General features: G+C 48.6%; 2 protein-coding genes across 5 annotated transcripts in view; both read left to right on the forward strand.

The window, feature by feature from the left end:
* The first annotated feature begins 1,119 nt into the window (after positions 1 to 1,119).
* Positions 1,120 to 11,012, forward strand: MAPRE1 (microtubule associated protein RP/EB family member 1). 2 transcript variants are annotated; one of them, XM_051632995.1, is made up of 7 exons: positions 1,120 to 1,233; positions 2,024 to 2,147; positions 4,739 to 4,884; positions 5,933 to 6,137; positions 6,498 to 6,601; positions 7,267 to 7,419; positions 7,786 to 11,012. In XM_051632995.1, exons 2-7 carry the CDS (start codon positions 2,027 to 2,029, stop codon positions 7,840 to 7,842), a joined length of 786 nt encoding a protein of 261 aa, XP_051488955.1. In that variant the 5' UTR covers positions 1,120 to 1,233; positions 2,024 to 2,026; the 3' UTR covers positions 7,843 to 11,012. The 2 variants fall into 2 exon arrangements, with proteins under 2 accessions (XP_051488955.1, XP_051488956.1); XM_051632996.1 differs by lacking the exon at positions 1,120 to 1,233 and adding an exon at positions 1,617 to 1,762.
* A 1,307-nt stretch (positions 11,013 to 12,319) lies between these two features.
* The window catches only part of LOC127390963 (BPI fold-containing family B member 4-like), a 39,395-nt gene continuing 29,591 nt past the window's right edge, over positions 12,320 to 22,123 (forward strand). The window contains exons 1-3 of one of the 3 annotated variants that reach the window (XM_051633164.1): positions 12,320 to 12,450; positions 12,536 to 12,803; positions 14,837 to 15,906. The gene's annotated coding sequence lies outside the window, so the exon portion shown is untranslated. Of the gene's footprint in view, positions 12,451 to 12,535; positions 12,804 to 13,113; positions 13,176 to 14,836; positions 15,907 to 22,123 lie in introns of those variants that run through there. The other 2 variants (XM_051633161.1, XM_051633162.1) reach the window with 2 other exon arrangements.

The raw sequence follows: 22,123 nt of genomic DNA on the forward strand, positions 1-22,123 counted from the left end.
CTCTTGGCACGGAGCTGCTCATCTGCAGCTCTCCACCCTGTCCCTGGGCTCCGGGGACCATCTTCTCTCCATCTCCAGCCCAAGGCTTCACTTGGGAATGTGCTGGAAGAGAAGGCCCAGCAAAGTTTACAGGCTCTTTTCCCCCTTGGCCCTGCCTGGAGGTTACTCTGAGTCTTCCCAGAGGGGTTTTTCTCATGTTCCAGCCACACCTTAGTTAAGGAGACTTTAACTTTGGAGAAATCCAAGTGATCTCCCCAACACTGCTTGCCTGGGGACAAGTGGGACCATCTCCCCACCTTGTCACCAGCCCCAGAGCCTGATGTGGGGGTGATTGTCCTCTCCCTCGGGATCCTTGGATGGGTTTTATTCCAAACCAGGCTCACCTGGAACCTCCACCAGGGCCTCTCCTTTCATACTCCAGATCTCACATCCTTCCCTGTCTGATCAAAACAATTGGAAGAGGGGAAAAACAAAGGACTTGGGGAAAGTGAACAAAGAGAAAAGATGAATGGGAATTGTCTTGGCATTAAGCTCACTTGATATGAATTGTAGTAGATAAGTCTTCCTTGGTATATTTTTCCCTGTAAGAGCTGCCTTTTATGATGTGTTTTTAAAAAAGTAAGGAGAGGTAGATTTCACAAATGCCTTTTTAATACGTTTTTTTTTTTTAAAAAAAAGGTTTTTAACTCTCCCTGGTGCTATTTTTTATAATTTTTTTTTTCTTAGGTTAAGGATTTGGAATGTCGAGAGTCGGGCGGGTTTTTTTTTAATACGATCTTCTTAAAATAAAGAGCACATTGTTTTTGCTGGATCCGTTTCGTTCGCTTTTTGTGTGGGGAGCATGAGAACCCGGAGTTTCGGGTCTGGAACCGGGAGCGGGACCCGAACCGGGAGCGGGACCCGAACCGGGAGCGGACCCGGGAGCGTCGGGCCCGGCGCTGCCAGGGAGCACGCGGCCGCCGCGGCTGTGGGCGGGGCTTATGGGCACAGCCAATAGGCGGCCCCCTCGGGCGGGGTGGGCGTGGCGAGGCCGTAGCAACCTGGGGGTGTTGCCCCGCCCCTTAGCAACCGCATCCCGCCCCCCCCGGGCTTGGAGAGCCGATCGGGGGGGGGCGCTCGCGGGGCGTGTGACGTCATTGTGACGCCATCGCGTAGCGTGCGGGTGACGTGGTCCCCCGGGCAGGCGGGCGGGGCCGGTTTGAACGCGCAGGAGACGGGGCGAGAGCGGGGCAGGTAACGGGCCGGGCCGGGCGCGGCGGGGCCCGCGGGCGGCGGGGGGCGGCGCCGGGCCTGGCGGGGCCGGCCGGGGGGAGCGGGGCCGCCCGGCGCCCGGCGGGCTGTGCGGAGACCGGGGTGAGGCCTGCAGGGCCGGGCCTGCCCCGGGCGCGCCCCTCCGGCTGCCGCGGGGGCCCCGGCGGGAGGCGGCGGAGCGGGGGGCCCGTTGCGGCGGGCAGGAGCGGGGGGGAAGGCGGGGCGGCGGCGGCGGCGGCGGGGGGCAGGCTGGGGCTGAGCCCCGCCCGCGGCGGGGGCGAGCGGCGGGGCCGGCCCTGCCGAGCGGCAGCTGCACCGGGGCCGCGGGGCGGGCGGCGAGCGCGGCGGTTCCGCTTTGTGCGGCGGGGCCGGGCGGGGGCCGGCCGCTCGGTATTTCTCTCCGGAGAGATACCGGGGTGGACCGGGAAGTGTTCCTGCCCTGCTGGCTCGGCCCGGACCGGCGGGAGGAGTAACTTGCCGCTGCCGTGATTCCTCTCAGCAAAGTTTCCGTGTGAGTGTCTCGGCGTTCATTTTCCTTCAAAACCAAAGCAGGAAACCGCGTCCTTCGCAGCTGAGATGAAGTAAGGTCCTCCCGGCTGCTCGCCCCGGGCAGCCTCCCCGCCGGCCGGTGCTCGGCTCCGGGTGACGCGGGCAGGGCCGGGCAGCAGGGCAGGGCCGGGCAGCAGGGCAGGGCAGGGCAGCAGGGCCGGGCAGGGCAGCAGCCGTGCGGCCTTCCCGGCTGGGCTACTGACCCCGTGCTTCGGTCTTTCAGAAAATGGCAGTTAATGTGTATGCTACTTCAGTGACTATCGATAACTTGAGTCGACATGACATGCTGGCGTGGATCAACGAGTCTCTGCAGCTGACGCTGACCAAGATCGAACAGTTGTGCTCAGGTAAGGGGCTCAGCACCACGTGTGAGCTGCCCAGCTGCTGCTGCCCCGGGTGGGCCCTCTGAGCTGTGCTCTGGGTGTGAGCAGGTTCATGGTCAGGGGTATGATCTGGTTGTGGTTGGAGTTTTGTTGAAATGCTTGCTAATAATAACATAATAACATAAGCATCATGAAAAAGGCACATTCTTCTGACTCACTGTGGCACAGATGAAATAAGAAGGAATGGGGCTTAATGTGGAGAAAAGACTCTTAGGAGAGAGTGTGTTCCAGTGAGGGGTGAAGCATTCGGTCTTGATGGATAGGTAACTACTGCATGTGTAGGAACTAGCATAAACAAATGTGGGTTTCTGGTGGAAGAGGGCAGCTAGGAGATTTGGGAGGTGCCTTTTAAAGACTCTGTTTGGGCAGAAGGCATCTTGGTGACTCTGGCATTCCCCCTCAGGACTTTGCAGCTCCCCATGGTAGAGGAGTGTGTCTGTCTGTGTCACCCGAGCTCACTGTGGCTTGAGCTGACTTCAGCACAGCTGAAACTCTGGTAGAGTTCTAAGCAGAAAAGGGGAAGTGATTGTGATACAGAAATGGAGTCAAGTGTTAATGCAGGGAGGAGTGTGTGTGGGAGGAGACTTATGGAAATGAACAAAGAAAGTCTGTGGAGTAAGAGCTGCAAAAAACCCAAGGCTAAAAATGGAGCCTTGGTAAAAGGTGGTGATTTTGGATAACTGCAATAGGCAGGTGAAAGGTCTTGGTGAAAAGTGGGAGTGCAGCTCATACAGTGAGTTGAGAAGGGTTTGCTCACAGGATGAGAGATGTGGACATTTGGATGGAATAAAAGAAGGAATTTGTTTAAGTTTGGGACTGTGCATACAGCCTGTGGCTGAGTCCATGGATGAAACATTCACAAAGACAGAGACACAGGGAATTTAAAATAAACATCTGACAGGTATTTGTAGTGGCTTTTGTCTAGTGAGTTGATGGAGAAAAACTATGAGGATGCAGAACCTAAAGATTGCATTCATAAAAATGTGGGAAATGATAAGAATTGTCCACTTTTCAGGTAGGCAGATGAAAAAACCTGCTGTGTGCAGTGCTGGTTTATACTGCTGAGAGGTTCTGCTTAGAACTGGTGTGAGTCTTGCATGCTGTGAGAAATGAGGGTAATTAATTCTGAGTTTCTGCAGAAACTCATCTCACCTGTTGTCAGGGAGAGCCTGAAAGCTGTTGATGTGGTGTGTGCTGAGTAACATCCCTTTCCTGTGCTGCAGAAATCTCTCGTGCCTCTGCAGGTATGGAAGTGGCTTTCCCTGTCATAGTCAGGTGAAAACCTGAGTTTCCAAGCTTGCTTTGCTGCCCTGGACAAGGGCAGTGGTGACATCAGGAGTCAGAGGTTGCATCAATGCACAAAATGTGACCTTGGCCTTAAGCTGTTGTCTCTCTTATCATGCTCATTGCTCAGACTGCCCATAGTTGGCAAAACCCTGACTTCTGGCAAGTCATCTGATTTTTTTTTTTGAGCTGGGTGTGGGAGTTTTTCAGCAAGTGAACTGAGAGGCAGTGGAGATGAAACAGCAAGAATTTTTTAAGTTATTATTTATTAGCACCAGTGGATGTGCAGGATTTTAGTAGCAGGTGAAAGTGGGAGCCCCAGAGACCTGCAGAATCTCTTGATAGGAAGTGAACTCTCTGTTAGCTGTGGTTGAGTTGAAGACTAGTTCAGGGCAACCCCATGATGTTTGGCTCTTGCCTCCAGATACCTCACAGAGTCTTGTCATGTCTGTGTGATGGTTTGGATTGAGGTTCCTGGTACTCTCTGTGTGTGCTTAGTCCGTTGACACTGGTGGGGGGTGTTTAATGCTCAGAATGTTTCACTCACATTTCCAGCTGGCAGGCAGTTGCACATCATCCCTGCAGAGTCAGGAGTTAACAGGTGTGTATGTTCTACAGAAGTGTCTTTTTTTGGAGGTGGCTGTCTACTCTTTGTGGCTGAACTGAATCCTTCTCTGCTCTTATTTTACAGTAAGAGCCAAATTGAAGGACATGAAGGATTTAAAATGAATAAAAAGAAACATTGTCTCACTTCAGTTCTTTGATTAAGTCTTGATTTAAATACAATCCAGCTTAATGTGGCCTCTTACTTTTGAGGGCATTTTGAATTATGTAAAGATTCTGTGTGTAGTAAGTAAATGTATCACTGTTTTAGTAATGATTAAACAACTTTTAGAGTATTTATTGTTCTAGTTTAGTTCTGTTAGCGTTGGTAAAAGGAAGCTACACGTCTGTGTAACAGTCATGTAACAGTCAGATCATTCCTTGAATTGTTTTCTTGCTGGAATTCTGGAGGCAGGGTTGCTCTTGTCCATGAGAACTCAAGCCATGAGACCAAAAGTTTGGCTCTGCAGCTTGGCTCAGGGTATTTATGGCCACGCTGCACCAACACAGGAGGCTGAAGGTTCCTGTTTTCTTGCCTTTGTTTTCTTTGAGGGGTTGTGCAGCTGAGGAATGAGTCAGGTCAGTTTGCAGATCTGACTGAGGGTAACATGGGTAGGCTGGTGAGGTGACTTGATTCATCCTGGGATTTGTTTTTTTCCTTTTGGCAGGTACTGCATACTGTCAGTTCATGGACATGCTCTTCCCAGGGTCTGTAGCACTCAAGAAAGTGAAATTCCAAGCCAAGTTGGAGCATGAATACATTCAGAACTTCAAGGTTCTACAAGCAGGTTTTAAAAGAATGGGTGTTGACAAAGTAAGCTGGGTTGTAACTGGTTCTTTGGGCTCTTGATATTAAAGTAGATGGAATGTGGTTTCAAACTTGAAGCTGGAAAAATCTGGGAACAGAGTTTGCTTTTGGTTTGCATTAAGGTCCTCGATTGATTTAGGACAACATCTGCTTTATTCCAGCTAAGATTAGGTTTCCAGTTCTTAATGGTGAGATTAATTGTTCCATTTTAATTCTGTGCAACTTATGTAGCACTGACTGATCCTGACATTTCTGTGAGATAAAGGTTTATTTGAGCCTTCCTGTTTGAGCCATTGTTGTATCAGGTACATTCCCATAACCCACGGCTGTGCTGGTCAGACCTGAGCATTTCAAATTCCTCTTTCTAATAATTTTAAGCTGAAGACAAGATCTGTGAAAAAAGTATTTTCCAGATTGAACCATAGCCATACCTGTGGGAGGGTGGTTTATCTAGGTAACAGCTACTGGCAGCATGTTTGTTGTGATGTGGAACACTTCTGTGTTCATGGCTCTTCTGCCTGGGGGAGCAGCTGCAGGACAGCCAGGGCTGGGCAGCTCCTGCCATGTACCAGCTCCTGCCCTGCAGAGAAGACTTCACCATTTGCTGCATCTCTTTAATAATCCTTGCTTACACTCCTCCTTCCAGAGGTCCTGTGATGGTAATTTACTAGAAAGATCCAGTCTTGTCTCAGCTCTGGGTGTTGGCAGCCTGGGAAGTGGGTCAGCATTTGGGATCCAGGACAGCTGGGACTGGAGGAGCCAGCTTCAGATTCACAGAAGTTTTGTGTAGAAGCTTGGTCTAGCAGAAACCTTCCTGCAGAATAATTTAAAATTATTTGGACCCTCACAGTGAAAGCATGATTTGTTTTTAATTCCAATTATTAGCACAAATTCTACTATTTGACATTGTTATGTTCAAGGAGGATTTTCTCTAGACTGGACAATTCCATTTGTTTATCTTCTGAGTGCACTCATTTTAAAACTTTATGTAAAAAGAGATTTACCCTTAATATGAGTTTGACCTTTGTTTTTTTTTTGTTTTTTCCCCCTCCAGATAATTCCTGTGGACAAACTAGTGAAAGGAAAATTTCAGGACAACTTTGAATTTGTTCAGTGGTTCAAAAAATTTTTTGATGCAAACTATGATGGGAAGGAGTATGATCCTGTTGCTGCTCGACAAGGCCAAGAGACAGTAGCACCAAGCCTTGTTGCTCCAGTTGTGAACAAACCCAAGAAATCCCTCAGTTCTAACAGTGCAGGTAGAGAAAATAGCTAAAAGATTAACTAGATCATTAAAAACTCTGGGGGAAATAAGACTGGGATGCTGTTTAAAAGCAGGGTGTGCAATGATAGTATTTTGCAGAGATGCTGGCCTTGAGCCATCCTGTAGCACCCAGGTATCTGGAAACTGCAGAAAGAAAAGTCTTCTCTAAAAGGGGCAATGGGGAGGATTGGTGCCCACACGTGCCAGAAAAAGTGGACATGTCACGTGGAATCCAGAAGGAAGGAACATACCTTCAAACCCTTGCATGCCTAAGCATGCTTGGAAGGGGGGATAGTACCTTTGTAGGAGGAAGGAAGATGTTCTGAGAGGAACTGACACTGACTTGCTGTTGCAGCCCCACAGAGGCCCATTGTCACACAGAGGACTGCAGCAACTCCAAAGGCTGGGATGGTCAAAAAGGCTGGAGGGGATGAGGAGTCAGCAGTGTTGATTGAGCAGGTGCGTGGACTGGTGGGCCCAGCTCTGAGCTGTGCTGGGCAGATCCATCTGCAGGGTCTGCTTTGTAGTGTGTGAAGTGACTGGGGTGGAAGAGAACATTCTGACTCTAGTAAGGTCACTTAAAGTCACTTAATCAGCAGCCTTCCTTGTAATGGTCTCGCTCTCCTGGCAGGAGCAAAACCCTTTTCTGCAGTGCATGAGTGCCCAGACATTTAAAGCTAGCTGTGCCATGTCACACATAGCAGTGTTTTTAAGGATTTCCACAGCTGTGCTGTAGGGATCACAGCATTCCAACCGAGCTATGAGCAGCTGCTGCTCCACTGCAGCACTGAGTGTAGTACAACTAAAACTGCCATCAGCCTGAGACTTGTCTTGAAGGAGTGTGTTAGCAAAGAAAAGTGCAGGCAGTTGGTGTTTTACCTGTCCCATGTAGCCTTTAGAGTGTTCAAGTGCTATTGCATGTGTTGGGCTGGGTGTCGTGGCAATAATATTACAGTTTGAGAAACAGACCTTTTGCTCCTCTCAGTCCCCTTCTCCCCCCCACCCTTGGTTACTTCTGGAGTGCTTTGCAGATGAACACCCTTTGGAGAACTTTGGGGACCTGCCTTTTGAACAGATACTGCTGAGTTCTCTTTGGTGGATACTTTTTTTATGCCCTTTGGCAGATCAACGTATTGAAGCTTACTGTTGAAGATCTGGAGAAGGAGAGAGACTTCTACTTTGGCAAATTGAGGAACATTGAACTGATCTGCCAGGAGAATGAAGGGGAGAATGATCCAGTGTTGCAGAGGATTGTGGAAATTCTTTATGCCACAGATGTAAGTAATCTGGTGTGAAGTGTATTATTGCATAGTTCTTCCCTCCCCTTGGGATTGGAAGCTGCTTTGCTTTCCAGGACTCCTCTGTTCCCCCTTGCTTTTTCCCCTTTAGGTTTATGGCCTAGCTTTTTCCTGTTTAAAGGAACAGGTCACAATTCTGGTCAGGCAGCAAGCAAGGTTAGCCCCTCCTGCACAGTGTGTAACAAACAGATCAGAGATGAGGGAAATAACTCTTCTGGTCATGCATCGTGACACTGTAAATGGTGACTTTAGGCTACCTATTTAAGTAAAGAAAAGCATACAGAGTAGCCAGGAACTGGTTTGACATCAGATTTCCATTAAAGCACTTATTTTATTCCCCTTCAGGAAGGCTTTGTGATACCTGACGAAGGAGCACCGCAGGAGGAGCAAGAAGAGTATTAACAGACCACATACTGTACCAGCAGAGCAGCAACATCAGAATTCTTTGCCCCAGATCATGTGCTTAACTGTAAAATACTCCACTTTATTCTTAGAGGACTCACTGGTTTCTTTCCATAGCAAAAAAAAAAAAAGTACCTCTTCTTAAAGTGCACTTTGAGGAAGCTTCACTTCTTAAAGTGGGTTTGAGTCAGGAGCTCTCTCACTTCTAGCAGAGCAGTATTCACACCTAGGTGGTAACTGAGGGAGCAAGAGGCTGAATATTGGGAACTTGTTGCAGAATGGTTTGCTGGTAAAATCACTGGTTTGTGGGAAGACTCTTCTTGTATCTAAGGTGGTGTGTGATAGAGAAGTTAAAGACTCTGACTCACGGGAAGGTTGAGTTAATGTGAAATTGCAGCACAGAAATTCTAATAAAATGCCTTAAGAGTATTTAAAATATGCTTCCGTGTGCCAAATGGGAGTGATGGGACAGGAGATTTTATGTGCTTCGTGCTGGGGTCGGTGCCTGTTGAACTCCATGCCCTGCTGTCTGGGAGGCCTTGCTGGCATCCCACCTGGTCAGCAAGTGCTCAGAAGGGGCTGTTAAAACAAAACTCCATCCCTGTGTAAAGCTGCTTACTGAGTGATTAGTTCTTGATGAAATGGGCCTTAATGTTGCCTGTCACAAGATTAGAGGGAGTATGAACAGCTGAGACACATAAGTTACCTTGGAGAGGGGCCGAAGCCCCTTCCTGTGGCATTGTGGCTAGTGACTCTGCCAGAACGTACTGTGTTTTCTGTGAGAAAAGCAAAAAACCAAAACAACAGCAAAAGCAACAGGCATCCAAGTCCTCCTGCCTGAAATGTTCTTCAGAGGCAATTTTCCTTCCTGGCTCTTCTTTCTATTTGTCCAGTTTATTTTTGTTGGTCTCTCACTTGTTCTTTTCTCTTTCCCATCCCAAGGAATGCTGATCAAATCCAATAGTAAAATCCAACAGGACTCAGGCTGTGCAACAATCTTGGAGTGAAAGTGAATTGAGCACATGAGGATGATGATGGTTTTTATCTTTCTTTTCCACCCCCCACCCCCCTTTCAAACCAGGACATATCCAATAACAGTACTTGCCAGTTCACTGCTCTTCTGGGGTAAAAACTAAAAGATGCTGGCTAACAGAGCTAATGTTATTGCAGAAAATACAGTACTGAGACTAACTTAAATATTAATATTTAAAGTACTTTCTTTACCTATCCTTTTTTGCTATCATGCCCCTCATTACTGTTGTGTTTGGCAAGATCCTGCAAGACTTCTGATCCCCCTTCACTACTGAGATTGATCAGTCCTGTTGTGCTTGTATCCATTTGTTTCTGGTGGTAGCTTGTGCTAAAATGTGTGTAGGAGAGCATTTTATGGTAATTGTTGTGTAGTGCATGAATCTTTGTGAAATTCAGAGGAAAAACCCAAATTCAGTGAATGCCAAAAATGCAAGTATCTAGCCATTGTTTAAAACTGCAGTGGTGCTATTTCTCTTGTGGCCTTTCAGACTTTTGTTGCCCTGAAACTCCATTTTACTGAGGAACCATATTTGACTTGGATTTTTCTTGACAGGGTTTTTCTATTTTAAGCAGTTTCTAAATAAAGTTCTGTATTTCAAGAGTGTCATGTCTGCTGAAGTCTCTCGTGCTTTCATACACCGTGAGGCAAAGCTAAAGCTGGTGGTAGTTTTCATGGTGAAGCTTGCAGGACCTGCAGTATCAGCTGTCATTCTCCAGTCCTAGTTACAATCCTGACTCGAGTAGCAGTAATGGTGGAACTGTTCTGGGGAAGCCACTGTTGGAGGTTTGGGGTGGTTTTCTCCCCCCAGGTGGATGAAATGCCAGTGGATTGTTGGCTTCCTCCTCCTGATGGTGTGAGAATGGGGCTGTGAGCCAGGAATGCTGTCACATGGCTATGTTTGAAGTGCTTTAAAACTGCTAAAACAGTGCTGGTAACAAACAAGGTGTTAACTGTCTGCCAGCAGCCTGGGCAGGCTGGCTGCACCCCAGCTGTGTGCTCCCTTGGCAGTGTGTTGCAGATGAGTGCACAGACCAGCAGCTTCTGGGAGGTGCTTGTGTGGTGCCTCTCACCTGGGCACGAGGAGTGTTCCCTGCAGGGCTCCTGTCTGATGCTGGAGACCCCCCCTGCCCTGGGGTGCTCTGGGTGCCTCCCTGCTCAGGGCACAGGCCCTGCTGGTGTTGCACAACTGCTGCTGGGCAGTGCAGTGATGAAGCACATAAAATCTTCTTGACCATCACTTACTGGCTTGGAGGTCGGAAGCATATTTTTTCGACTCTGTGTCATTCCATTATTCCAGCATTATTCTGTTATTCCAGCAACTCAAAAGATGGTAATAGCATGTGGACTCGTGGAGGACTTTGTGGGTGTCTGCTCTTTGCAGCCTGGTTGTGCACTGGGTCCTGGTTGCTGCAAGTCTCTCTTTAAGAGGCTGGTGTGTGTGTAAGGGTGAAGCAGCCAGGTCATCAGATGGGTTGGACTAGGTTGGTTTTGGTCTCTGCTGGCAAAGCAAGGAAACATTTATGCTGAGTGAATAATGAGTCAGAAGTTCTGCTGGTGGCACCATGTGAGACTGTTGAATGTGTGGACCTGTTGGACGTGCATGATACAGCTAAGTGGAAGTTGCAGTCGTGTTGGATGCTGCTGAGGTTTCCAGTTCATTACATCCCTTCTCTGCTACCAAGATGAGTTCTAAATAGAATGGGAAGAAACTCATGTGGTCGGGTTCTGACTACACTATAGATACCTTGGAATCGTCTGGGTTTTAATGTGCTTTTTGGGAAGAGAATAACAATAAGCCCAACTCAAATCCTTAGACTTAATGTGGCTACTCTGTCACTCTGGTACAGCATGTGCTGGGAAATGTTAAAGCTCACCTGCCAGGACAATTCCAATGGCATCCAGCCTGTCGTAGTGTCTTAGTTTGATCAGATATTTGAAAAATGAACAGAATGGAAGCAACAAGCTCACATCTCCTTTCTGTACCAACATGTCTTAGTTGCAGGTGGACTTGTGGATGTTTTTTTTTAACTTTTATTGTTCAATTTTTTAAAAAAGATTCCTGGTTTGCAATGACAATAACTGTAACTGTTAAAAGCCTTCAAATAAAGGCCAGAAACTTGCTTGGTGTTGGATCATGTCACTGTCTCATGTGGCTGCTTGAGCTCCTGGTCACCTTGGACTCTACCTAGTCTAATGTCCATCCATGGGGATGTGTGTCCTTCAGGGGAAGGAGTTTCCCTTCCAAGGGTAAGGGTATTTTTTGCATGTCTGTGTCAGGCTGATGGGGGCTGCAGGGTGGGTCTGCAGCCAGCCTGGGGGTGGGTGGGCTGTGCCTCCCCATTTCTGGGCAGAGCAAGGAACAGAGGGGATGGGGTGAGGGTCTGGGCTGGATGTGTGGGCACTGGCAGGGAAATGAGCATGTGCACCTGGGCACCAGTGCTTTGTTAGCAGATCAGCTGGAGAGTCTATGGATCTTCTGATGCAGAGGAAGCAAGGAGAGGAGGTGGCTGCACATCTACTGATGGTTAATTGGAATCAACCTGCAGGTGCTGGAGCCTGCAGCCCTGCAGCTGGGGGTGCCTGGGACATGGGGAGCAAAAGGGCAAGCAGTGACTTTGCAGGAAGGAGACTTGGATAAGCTGTTGGTGAGTGAGATCTCCTGGGGTGAGTTTTTGTGTCTGTGACTGTGGGTTCCTCACAGATGTTGGTTTGGACAGTTAATGGGCCTCGAATCTGAGGAAGGAAAGTGTGAAATGAACGTGGCTGGAGGGCAGGGAAGGTGTGTGTGGAAGCAGAAAATGGAGGAGGCTGCAGCTCTAGGAGAACAAGATAAATGCATGGGAACAAACTCATGCCATGAAATGGTAGAGACAAAACTGTAAGGAAAGGAGTTTGAGGTGGGAGAGCAGTTAAGGAAAGGAAGGAAATGTGCAACATTCTGTGTCTGAAGAGGAATAATGCGTGCACAAACACTGGATGTGGTTGGGTGGCAATGCTGCAGAACAGGAGCTAGCTCCAAGAAAACTTTTCTTTTTCTTTTTAGTAAAGAAGGAACAAAGTTAAACTTGACGTTTTCCAAGACCAAAAAGGAAGTTTCCAGAACGTAATCCCAGCTCTGAGGAGGCAAAATTATTCTTTCATTTTCAGCACAGCTGGCTGGCTTTTTGAACTGTGGCCTTTAAATAATATATATATATATATATAACATGTATATATTTCTATGCATAAATATTTAAACCACATAAAAATATTTAAATAATATGAGTAAACTTATTAAAAATAAAATACTTTTTATATCTATATAAATATCTTTGGCTGACCCGTCAGCACTGTAGGAAGCACAGGCTGGTGTCATGTTTGTTTCTATGAGATGTTTTTCAGACATTTTCCTCTTGAAAACAGTTGAGTGAAATGTTTGTCTGTCACTCTTCTCCCAGTGCTCTGCCTGATTTTGTCCCCAGGGGATGCACAAGGATGAATGGACATTCAGGAGGCATTAAATCTCAGGGGACAGCACGGATAGAAAGCTCAACATACTCAAAGATCCAGATTGCTATTTATGAAGTGATGAGCAGGTGAGGTTAAAATGAAGGGAGAGAAGAGGTGGGTCCATTTTCAAAACCTGAATGCAAACCCGTATTTTTGCCTTTTCTCTCAAAGAGCAGCTTTCTGGGAGAGTGAGGAGGAAAAGAGATGGAGGTTTGTGACAGTGGCTGTTGAGATGGTGGTGAAGCTCCCCGGCAGCCCCAGGTGAAGGTTGGTGGTGGAGCAGTCACCCCAGGACCTGTCTCCCTGTGGATGCTCAGGGGAGCTGGGAACAGAGGGGACAAGGGTGAGCAACACCACGAGGGGTGACAACCAACTGACACCCTGCTAAAAAATGGGACACACAGAACTCCTGGTGGCAGCTGGCTTCCTTCTTTTTCAGGTAAGGCTGCTCTTTCTGACCCTCCCTAGAAATTCCAGTTGCAGTAGATCCTTATTAAACACTTTGATGGATATGAAGAGCTTAACAGCTCTGTTTCCTCATGTATAATAAAGGAGAGATCCTCCTCCTTACTGCTGTGTTAAGGTTAATCCAAGTCCTGTGGGGCCTGTAGGTGAAGCTGTGGGTGCTGAGTGTGCAGGGCTGGGCAGGGCCCTGATAGTGTTATCAGGGCTGGCTAATCTTCAACCAGCTGGGGTGTGAGCTGCAGGCTGGGCATTGTCACCAAACTGGCAGTTTCAGGGGGGACACTCTTGTTTAGTGCTCACTCTGTCTCCAAGAACAGCAGGAGGGGAACAAGCAGCCGTGCTGCAGGTGAGCAGAAAGCAAAAAATAAACCCCTTCATTCTCTAGCTCTGTTGAAACATGACTTGAGTGGGCTCAGGGAGGCAGCTGCAATGGGCCACTCGTTGCTCTGAAGAGTCTTTGAAACTTTTGATCACTGCTTTGGGTGTTTTATAATGCTTTGGCTTTTTTTAGTGGGTGTGTAAAAGTTGCAACTTGACATAAATACATTGAAGTGAGAAGCTGGTGTGAGCCCTGCCAGCCACATCAGGGCCCTTGGATGTAGAATCAGAGAATGGTTTGTGTTGGAAGGGACCTTAAAAATCATCTATATGAGGAGAAGTTTTTGTCTGTGCTAGAAGTTTCCTGCAGTGCTCTCTGATCAGCAGCGGGTGCACAACCTTTGAGGCTGCTCTGAGCAGGAAACATCCCTGGTTACACAGTCCCTCTGCCGGGGAAGTTTGGTTTCAGTGCTGAGGGAGCCCTTTGGAGGCTTTACTAGTTTTGCCCTTTTGGTCTCTGGGGAATCGAGCCCCATCAGGCTGCTTGACCTTGGATGGTCAAGCTTTTCCAGCAGAGGCCATTTCCTACAGCTCTGGGTAGTGTGTCAGAAATGGTGACCTTGTGAGATCCTTCCAGTGTATCTGCTGGGCTGCAGCTCTTCCTCCATCTTTGCAGGAAATGATGATGAGATTCTAGGTGCCACACGAGGTGTGTGCAGCCTGTTCCTGACCAGGATGTGTGTCAGCCTGGGAGACTTTCAGACAGAGGTCAAAGACCTCTCTGATGCAAGGGCTGCCTTGCAGAGGTACCTCTCAAGCCACACCAGTGGAAGTTACTATTTCTGACCACTTACAGTAAACTGGCTGGGAAACTTCCCTCAAAATATCTGATCAAAAGAGTTTCCTCACCTCCTAATCTATGATGTGGTTTTTATGAAAAAATGTACCTTCACTTTCTCCTTCAGACATTCAGTATTTAAAGGGCAGCAACATTCAGGCTGCAGACTTCTAAGGGCAGCACAGGGAGTCACACAGCAGTTTGTTCTGGGTGCAAAATCATTGCAGATTCATGTCCAAACTGGAGAGCAGAGTGTCTGAGTGGGCAGTGTGTGACACACTGTGCCTGTCTGGGTGCATAATGGTGTGAACTGCTCCATGGAGGCTTCCAATAAATGCACTTGCTGATTTGGAAACTGTAGAAATGTGCTGCAGGGTTCTTTGATACAGCTCTGTGACAGCCTGCCATTTTTATAGTCCTTTTTTTTTCAGTTATGAATTACCTGGTTGAGTCTGGCTCTCAATTTGCCAGGCTTGTTTTCACAGCTTTGAATGAGCTCTGCATGGCAATGAAAGAAATTATAGATAATACCAACAATAAAGACATTGATGACATGTTATGAAGTCTGACATTGCCTGAGATGCTTCATAGCCTGGGTAATGACACTGTCCTCTGTGGTGAAAGATGAGGGCTCAGCAGCAGCAGTTGCAAAAGTAATTTCCTGATTTATTAAAAAAAAAAAAAAGAAAAAAAAAAAGGAATGGAAGATCATTTGTTACTGGTGGTAGGGCAGTGTTTATTTTCATAGCTATCTCCCATAATTCTTGCTCTGTCAACACAACACAACCTCAAATAATTAATTCTGCTCTCCCTTTGATACTGTGCAAATGAAATCCTTGTCTGTCTTGCAGGAGGAGTATCTGGACTATGTGCTACCCAAATTAGGAAGCAAGGACATGGAAAGCAAATCCCACCTGCTCTCCAAAATGCCCAAGGAAGTAATCCCATTGACAGGTTTTTTTTCAGGCACAGTTCTGCTTTAAGAGCTGCTTGTATTTGTCTTCCACTTAAATAGTTCCTTGTGCTGCCATGAAAAATGTCTGCTACTAAAGCATTCATTTTTGCATCAAATAGAAAACATGAGCATCCGCCCCGATGAAATTGGCTTAATAAACCAGACCCTCATTTAAGAACAAAGTCTGCTGTAAAGTAATAGATTTGGTGATAAATTACTCCTTTAAGTGGATTTTCTTAGGGGTTTAAATGGTTTGGTTTGGCTATGCAGGACCATGAATTTAGTAGATTGTGCCTGTTACAAAGGCAAAGCAGGCTGTAAGGTATGACAGCTATTCCCCTTCATGGGTTTCAGATTTATGAAGGTAAAATGTCCTATTTACGAAGATAAAAAGAGCTGAGGTTGATGTAACCTAGAGAGGAGACTCCTCTGAGGCTGGAGGAAGAAATATGAAAAACTTCTTGTGAACACTTGCCTCTTCATCACAGCACAATGTCCCCTCTCCTACACCATCCCACTCCCATCTTTTTCCTTTGCCCTGCAGCTCTCTCTCCTCCCTCCAGAAAGAGCCCATGGGATGAAACCCTTCCAGGTGACTTCAAAGTTAGCACATCTGGGTGCTGAGAAAGCAAGGAGAGGAGCAGTGTCACAGGGTGGTGGAAGCGAGGGTGAATTTATCATTGAAGATACCTGTGAGGAATACTTTTGGTGTCTTTGCATGGCCACTATTCTTCTGAAGACTTCTTAGGCCTGCAAGGGGAAAACCAAACAAGTTTTCACATAAGGAATATTTCTCATTTTTTTTCCCAGAAAGGTGTGTTGAAACAGAAGCATTTGGTCTCATCTCAAGTTACTGCCTGTTGAGTCAACTGTTCTAGACTCAGCACAAGGTAATGAACTGAAGCTGAGTTCTGCAGAGGCCCTTGGTTCCTGCTTCTCTCCATTTTGTCATGACTGAGCTTCAAGGTAACTCTGTAGAGGTTTTACTGAACTTTTTGTTGTTCTTTAGAAATGACTGGGGATGAAAGACGGTTGACTTGCAGCTCCTGTGGGGTGGAGCTCACCTAAGAGCAGGGCCATGAGAAACTTCATTTGTCACTTAGAGTGACAATGAAGTTCAGAGGGGAGATGGTGGCACCTTTTGCCTGGATCCTGAAAACAACCAGTTTCTTCTTCTGCTTGGCTGGACTAGTCAGGGGCTGCAGCAGAAGATGTGGGGCTGACATGGTGGGGCTGAGCAGTGTCAGCTGGCTGGGGACAGGGATCTGCCAGTGAAACTGCAGGTAAATATTTACAGTTACTGCCTCTTCTGGGGCACAGTGTCTCTGCCTTGGAAGCTGAGGGAGCTTTGCCTTTGTCATTGGGTTTGTGATTTCCGTGTTTGAGGCTCTGGCAGCACCTCAAAGCTGCCCGTGCTTGTGGGTCACTGCCCGAGTGCCTGTGACACCTGAGGTTAAAAGGGCGTGAGGCCACGATGCCACCAGTGTGTCCCTGTCCTGTGTTACGGGATCCCCCTGCAGACCTGGCACCACATTCCTTGGTATGGGTGGCAACAAATGTGAGGGATGCTTAGCCTGGGAGCGTGGGACAGCTGGGACACAGCCTGGGATTACTGGGGGATGCTTCTCCAGGCGGGGGAATGTCTCCCGCACGCAGGGGCTGGCTCAGACGACTGTGCCCCCCTTCTGTGAAGGGGTCCCTGAGGGGGGGAAGCCCAGTGCTTGTGAGCTCTGGTTGCATTCCCTGGGTGTGAACTGATGTGTGCTGCTCCTGGGCTCTGCTCCTCCCTCCTGGGGACCATTCTGCTCAGCCCCCAGGGTGAAACTGCTGCTTTCAGCTCAGGGCACTGAGCTCCACGCTCGCCATGTGGCAGCGTCCAGGGCAGCTGCTGTGAGCAACCAGCTCCCAGGGACAGATTCCAGGTAATCACCAGTTTGTTACTCATGTATTAATTCAGGATCCCACCCGTTGCTCATTCATGCTTTGCAAGTAGTGAGGCCTCGTTATGTTTTATTTAATTGTGAGTTCTCACTACTAAGTGGCATGGAGACAATTAAACATCACTTCTGACATTTTAGATATATTTTTCAACCACTTGTAACTCTCTTCCAGGTCTTCAGGCAATGCATTTGTCTCCCTCCAGGAGACCTGGCACACACACCTCTGGAATAGCTCTGTACTTTACAGAGAATGCCTTGAAGCCCTTCCCTGTCAGGCAGGGCAGCAAGCTGCAGTTGTGGCTGTGTCTCCAACGGGCAGTGAATCTTCTCTATAAAATTGCTCTTGGATATTTTTATTGCTCATGTGCTGCTGGCATAATGTAACTATTAATCACCGTGGATCCGTGGTGCTCCTGCTTCTCTCCTTGCATGTACCATCCTGCATCAAGCTGGGAATCACATTTAGCTACTGATGTTCCATGTCCCAGGGAGCAGGTGGCTGTGCTGAGCAGCTCTGCTCCCTGCACCAGCCTTCCCTGCCCCTCAGCCCTGCCCCCGGTGGCTGATGCCTCCTCACAGAACCTTTGCCTACTGGGGGAAGTTACTGCTCCTGTTCAGACACTCTTGTGGCCTTTACTGGTGCAAAAGCTGCTCGCTCAGTCTTCTGCTTACCCCGACCCACTGTCAGAACAGAAATGTTTCTCTCCTCTGTTCTCCCTGGGCTCTCTATTGTGTTTCTCTTTTCTCCACCTCCTGTGGCCAGTTCCCTCCACTCCCTCCGTTTGCTGCTTCCCCTTGGACTCACATGTCACCATTTCTGTTCCACTGGACCCTCTTTTCTGAAGGAGCAGGACCAATGAACTCGACTGGATGGACCTCCCCTTCCCAGCTCTTCCCCTTTTGCAGTAAAACACACTGAGGCTGAAACCACAGTGCCATTAAATGAGATCTTTCCTCTTTTGCAGACACTCCTTGGGAACTGGTGCCACCAGATCCTGAGCTCAAACTTGTTGCCTCCTGCTCAACCACTGATAAGAGCCACGATGCTCCTTTTGCTCCCAGTAAAGGAGCACAGGCCAACTCCAGTAAGACAGGTCTGCCTCTGCTCTGTTAATCCATCCATTGCACAATGGAATCAGGCAGTGCTGCTGGTATTTTAACAGTCCCTTCCAAGCAGAACGTACTGATATAAAACTTCAGGTGCTGGGAAACACGAGTTGTGGAGAAAATGTGGAAGTGGCTCACTTTTTTTGATTTATGATTTTTTTTAAATCGATAAATAATTAAGCTTTTGAAAGTTGTTTTAGGTGGTATGAAGAGAGCTCCTGCAGAGCAGGAGGATTATTAGGTATGACAGGATCAGCTTCTGTAGGAAACCTGTAGGAAGTGTCCTTTGGAGGCATCCCCTTGGGTTGGAAGGGGACATGAAAGCATTCTCCTTTCAGGCTCAGGAACCCGAGTGAAGTGGAATGTCTCAGGATCTATGGCCAAGGCAAAATCTGTGCTCCCCTGCCAGCAGAGAAGTATCTGTCAGAGGAACCCTTGGCAGAACTGGCAGTGGAGGTGCAGGGGCTGATGGGAGGAGTGGTGACCTGGGCAGTGCTCTGTGCCAGGGTGTCCAGCTGAGCTGCTGCTGCCCTGAGGCTTCTGGAGAGCTTGGGAGTGTTGGGGCTGAGGAAGGCTGCTCCAGAGGTGAGCCTGCCAAGGCACAGCTGTTTGCAGGTGAGGGGGTGGAGGAAGCTGCATCTCGGCTCAGAGGGGAAGGGGCTGGTGCTGAACGGGAGCATCTGGGCTCTGCCTTCCTAGGAAAAAAAGGGCTGGTTTAAGAGGAATGCTCGAGTTCTCCTTGTTCACCTGCACAAATCACTGATCTTCCTGATCAATCGCCTGCCTCAACTTTTCTGGTTACCTTTCAGTCCTATTTCCCTGCCTTTTCTTGCAATCACTACTCAACTTCCCCACCATTTGAATTCCCCTTTTCCTTTTCTTCCCAACTCCTTTTTTTTTTTTTTCTTTCCACACTCCTTGATTGTGTCACTTCTTTATATGCATCTCAGTCCCCTTTTCATTCCTGTTTCTCACTTTCACCCCATCTTGTGGCTCTGCATTCTCCCATCCCCCTCCTCTGCTTTCATAATGCATTTAGCCTGGCAGCAGCTCCTGAAAGCTAATGGGGTCCAACAGCAAGGCCCAGAGCTGCTGCTTAGCATGCTGGCAATTGTCCAGCCGTGTTTCTGTGTCTGGTCTGCTGTAAAGTTGGGAGACATCTGACATCTTTTTTCATACCTACAGCGGTGTTGTTTGTGCTGTTTTCCTCACTCTCAGTAACCACTGTTTCCTGCCTGTTTCACCTGTCTGGGCTGTGCTCAGCACTCTGAGCTGAACAACACCTGGAAGCTGGGGGGCTCTGCAGCTGGAGTTTTGCCTGCCCAGACCATTCCACAGCAACAAAGATGGGAATGTTAAATTAATGTTGAATTACCACTTGCAAGAGGCTAAAATCCCAGTTGTTGCCACCTGCACCCTTAAACTTCTCTGGTTTGATGCTGGTGGGTGGGATAATGTTGAGTCTTGGGCTGTCATAATTCATCAGTCTGCACAATTTTTTCCTTTTCTTACTAAAAAAATAATAACGTATGTTTCTCTTGTGTCTGGGTGGATGAAGCTACAGGAGATGCCGAGGTCTGAAAACTGTCCTCCCTCGGGAAGGTATTTCTCTGTGCGCCTGACAAACGCATGGGTTTTAAACCCCAACATTTGTGGCAGTCCCCCTCGGTGTGCGGGATGCGTCCTGGCCGGGCTGCCGGTCTGGCTCCGCTCCCCGGGGTGTGCGGGACGCGCGGTCCCCGCCGTGGCTCTGTCCCCGGGGTGTGCGGGACGCGCGGTCCCGCCGTGGCTCTGTCCCCGGGGTGTGCGGGACGCGCGGTCCCGCCGTGGCTCTGTCCCCGGGGTGTGCGGGACGCGCGGTCCCGCCGTGGCTCTGTCCCCGGGATGTGCGGGACGCGCGGTCCCGCCGTGGCTCTGGCCGCGGGGCCGGTCCCGCTCCGGGCGCGGTGCCGCGCGGCGCCAGCAGGCGGCGCTGTTGGGCTTCGTGCGGCTCGGCGGGCGCGGGGGGATCCGCCCGGCTCCGCGGGGGTTGGTTCCGCTGTTCGCGGGTCCTCCTGGTGGATGCAGGAGTTTCAGCCCGGCGGTGGCGGGACAGTTCTTGGCTGCTCCCCAGAGATTCAGACTTTAGCATTTGAGGCGCGTTGTTGGTTGGGGAAATGGTTTCTTTCTGGGGTTGTTGCTGTGAGTCTCCGCACCTTTCAGACCGGGGCTGGTTCTTCTTAGCGCCTGAGCAAACCTGGGCTGGTGCTGCAGGGCCAGAGGTGCTGGTCAGAGCCTCCCCCCTGCGTGCGAGGGGCTGCAGGGGCCAGATCAAAGGAGGTTCCTTCTAGAAATGCCTTTTCTGATTGCAAAGCAGTTTTCTCTAGTGCAAGGAGATACTAATTTTCAAGCTTCTTGGTGCATTATGTAGGTGTGAGTTTTTTGCTTGGGGCCCTGTTAAAGCCAGAAGTCGATCCTGGTTTTTACTCGGCTGGCTCCGTGTTTCCTCCTTCCCTGTGCTTCCCACCCCCTGCTCCCCCCATGTCCTGGATTGCAGCAGCAATTGTTCCTCCAGCAAGTGTCTGATCTGTGCCCCCGGGTGTCCCAGCCTCCTGCTCGGGGGGATGCCCAGGGCTGGCAAAGCAGGGGAACCAGCTGCCCCCCAAGCAGAAAGGATCCCCCCTACCCTCCCTCCCTCAGCAGAGCCCTTTGCCCGGGCTGCTCCTTCCTGGCCCCACAGCAGCTGCTCCCGGAGCTGCCCCGGGGGCTGGGGGACTCTGTCCTTTTCCGTGAGGGACTCTCTGATTTTAGGTTGTACATCACTGACTATCTTACTCGCCAGAGCCCAGCTTGCCAGTTGTGCTATCCAAGGATTGTATGAAGAGTGGTTGCACTTTGACTTCTGCTCCATAGTTGTTCCAGCTTTCAGGAATAGCACATGGATCCGTCTCTTGAGCTGTTTTTTCCACATCAAGTTCCTCTGCTGCCGTCTCTGTGTGCATTGTGATATTTTGTGTCTTTGTTTTTCCTTCTCTGTGCAGTCTTCAGCAGTTTCCAAAATCCTGCAGAAGGAGATTTTCCTCTTCCTCTCTTGTTCCTCTAAAAAGAGTGAAGGGACCTGCTGTGTGCTGGGTGTCTCTGGTTTTTCTGCTGGGAACAGAGTTAAGAATTTGCACAGCACTTGCATGTAGCATTGGCTCTGCAGGAAACAAAAGGCCAGCAATGGCCCCTGCCCTTCTGTAATAATATTTTACCTTGGTATGGATCTAATCAATTGACCCTCACTGTCTGGATGGAGGCTTTTTTCTGAACCTGGTTAGGTCAGGAATTCTGTCTGTGACCACTATGCAGGTTCAAAGTCTGGATACTTTCAAAAACATCTCTCCTTTGTTCCTTTATTTGCCTTGCCTTCTTGTTATCCAGTCTTTCCTCTTTAGTGTCCTCTGATTTTCTAGAACTTTCCCTTTTGTGCCCTCTGCACTTGCCCAGAACTCCCCACCTCAGCCAGACTCCTTCAGACAGACACACAGTCTTGTTCTCCGCAGCCTTGGCTGAGAATCCCCAACATGTTTCCAATGACCTGCTGTCATTTTCATGCAGAGCTGCACGTTTTCTCTCTCATAGGCCATCAGTGATTGCTTTAGAGAAAGGCATCCTCTGTTTTGATGGTTCCCCAGAGATGGATTTATTGGCAAGACGCCATAAAAGTTCCTTTTTCTTCATTCTGCAGCTAAAATCATACATGCTCATAATGGCTATTATTTCTGACACTCACTGTTTTATTAGTAATATTGAGATTTGTGTCTTAATCAGCCAGTTGATGCTGGTCAGCATTAATGCAGCACTGTTCTTGTAGCAGGGCAGAATTGTGAGAAGTTTGGTAGACAATTCTACAAAGGCTGCTAAATAAAGCCTAAATTCTGTCAGGGTTCTCTCAGAATGTTAAAAATAATTAAGTAGCTTTCATGCAATTAGAATTTTTCTGCCTTCTGATTCCCTGTCTTTTTGGCCTCACAGTTTGTTGCATGTTAATGTGATTTTACTGTGTTGTACTTGATGGATCACACTTGTCTGCAAACTGGTCCTGGCAGGAATTTATTGATGGGCCATTGTCCTGCTGTTGATGCCCGTTACAGCACAGTGAGCACCTTCATACA

The sequence above is a fragment of the Apus apus genome, chromosome 15 (assembly GCF_020740795.1).
Source record: "Apus apus isolate bApuApu2 chromosome 15, bApuApu2.pri.cur, whole genome shotgun sequence".
Taxonomy (NCBI): domain Eukaryota; kingdom Metazoa; phylum Chordata; class Aves; order Apodiformes; family Apodidae; genus Apus; species Apus apus.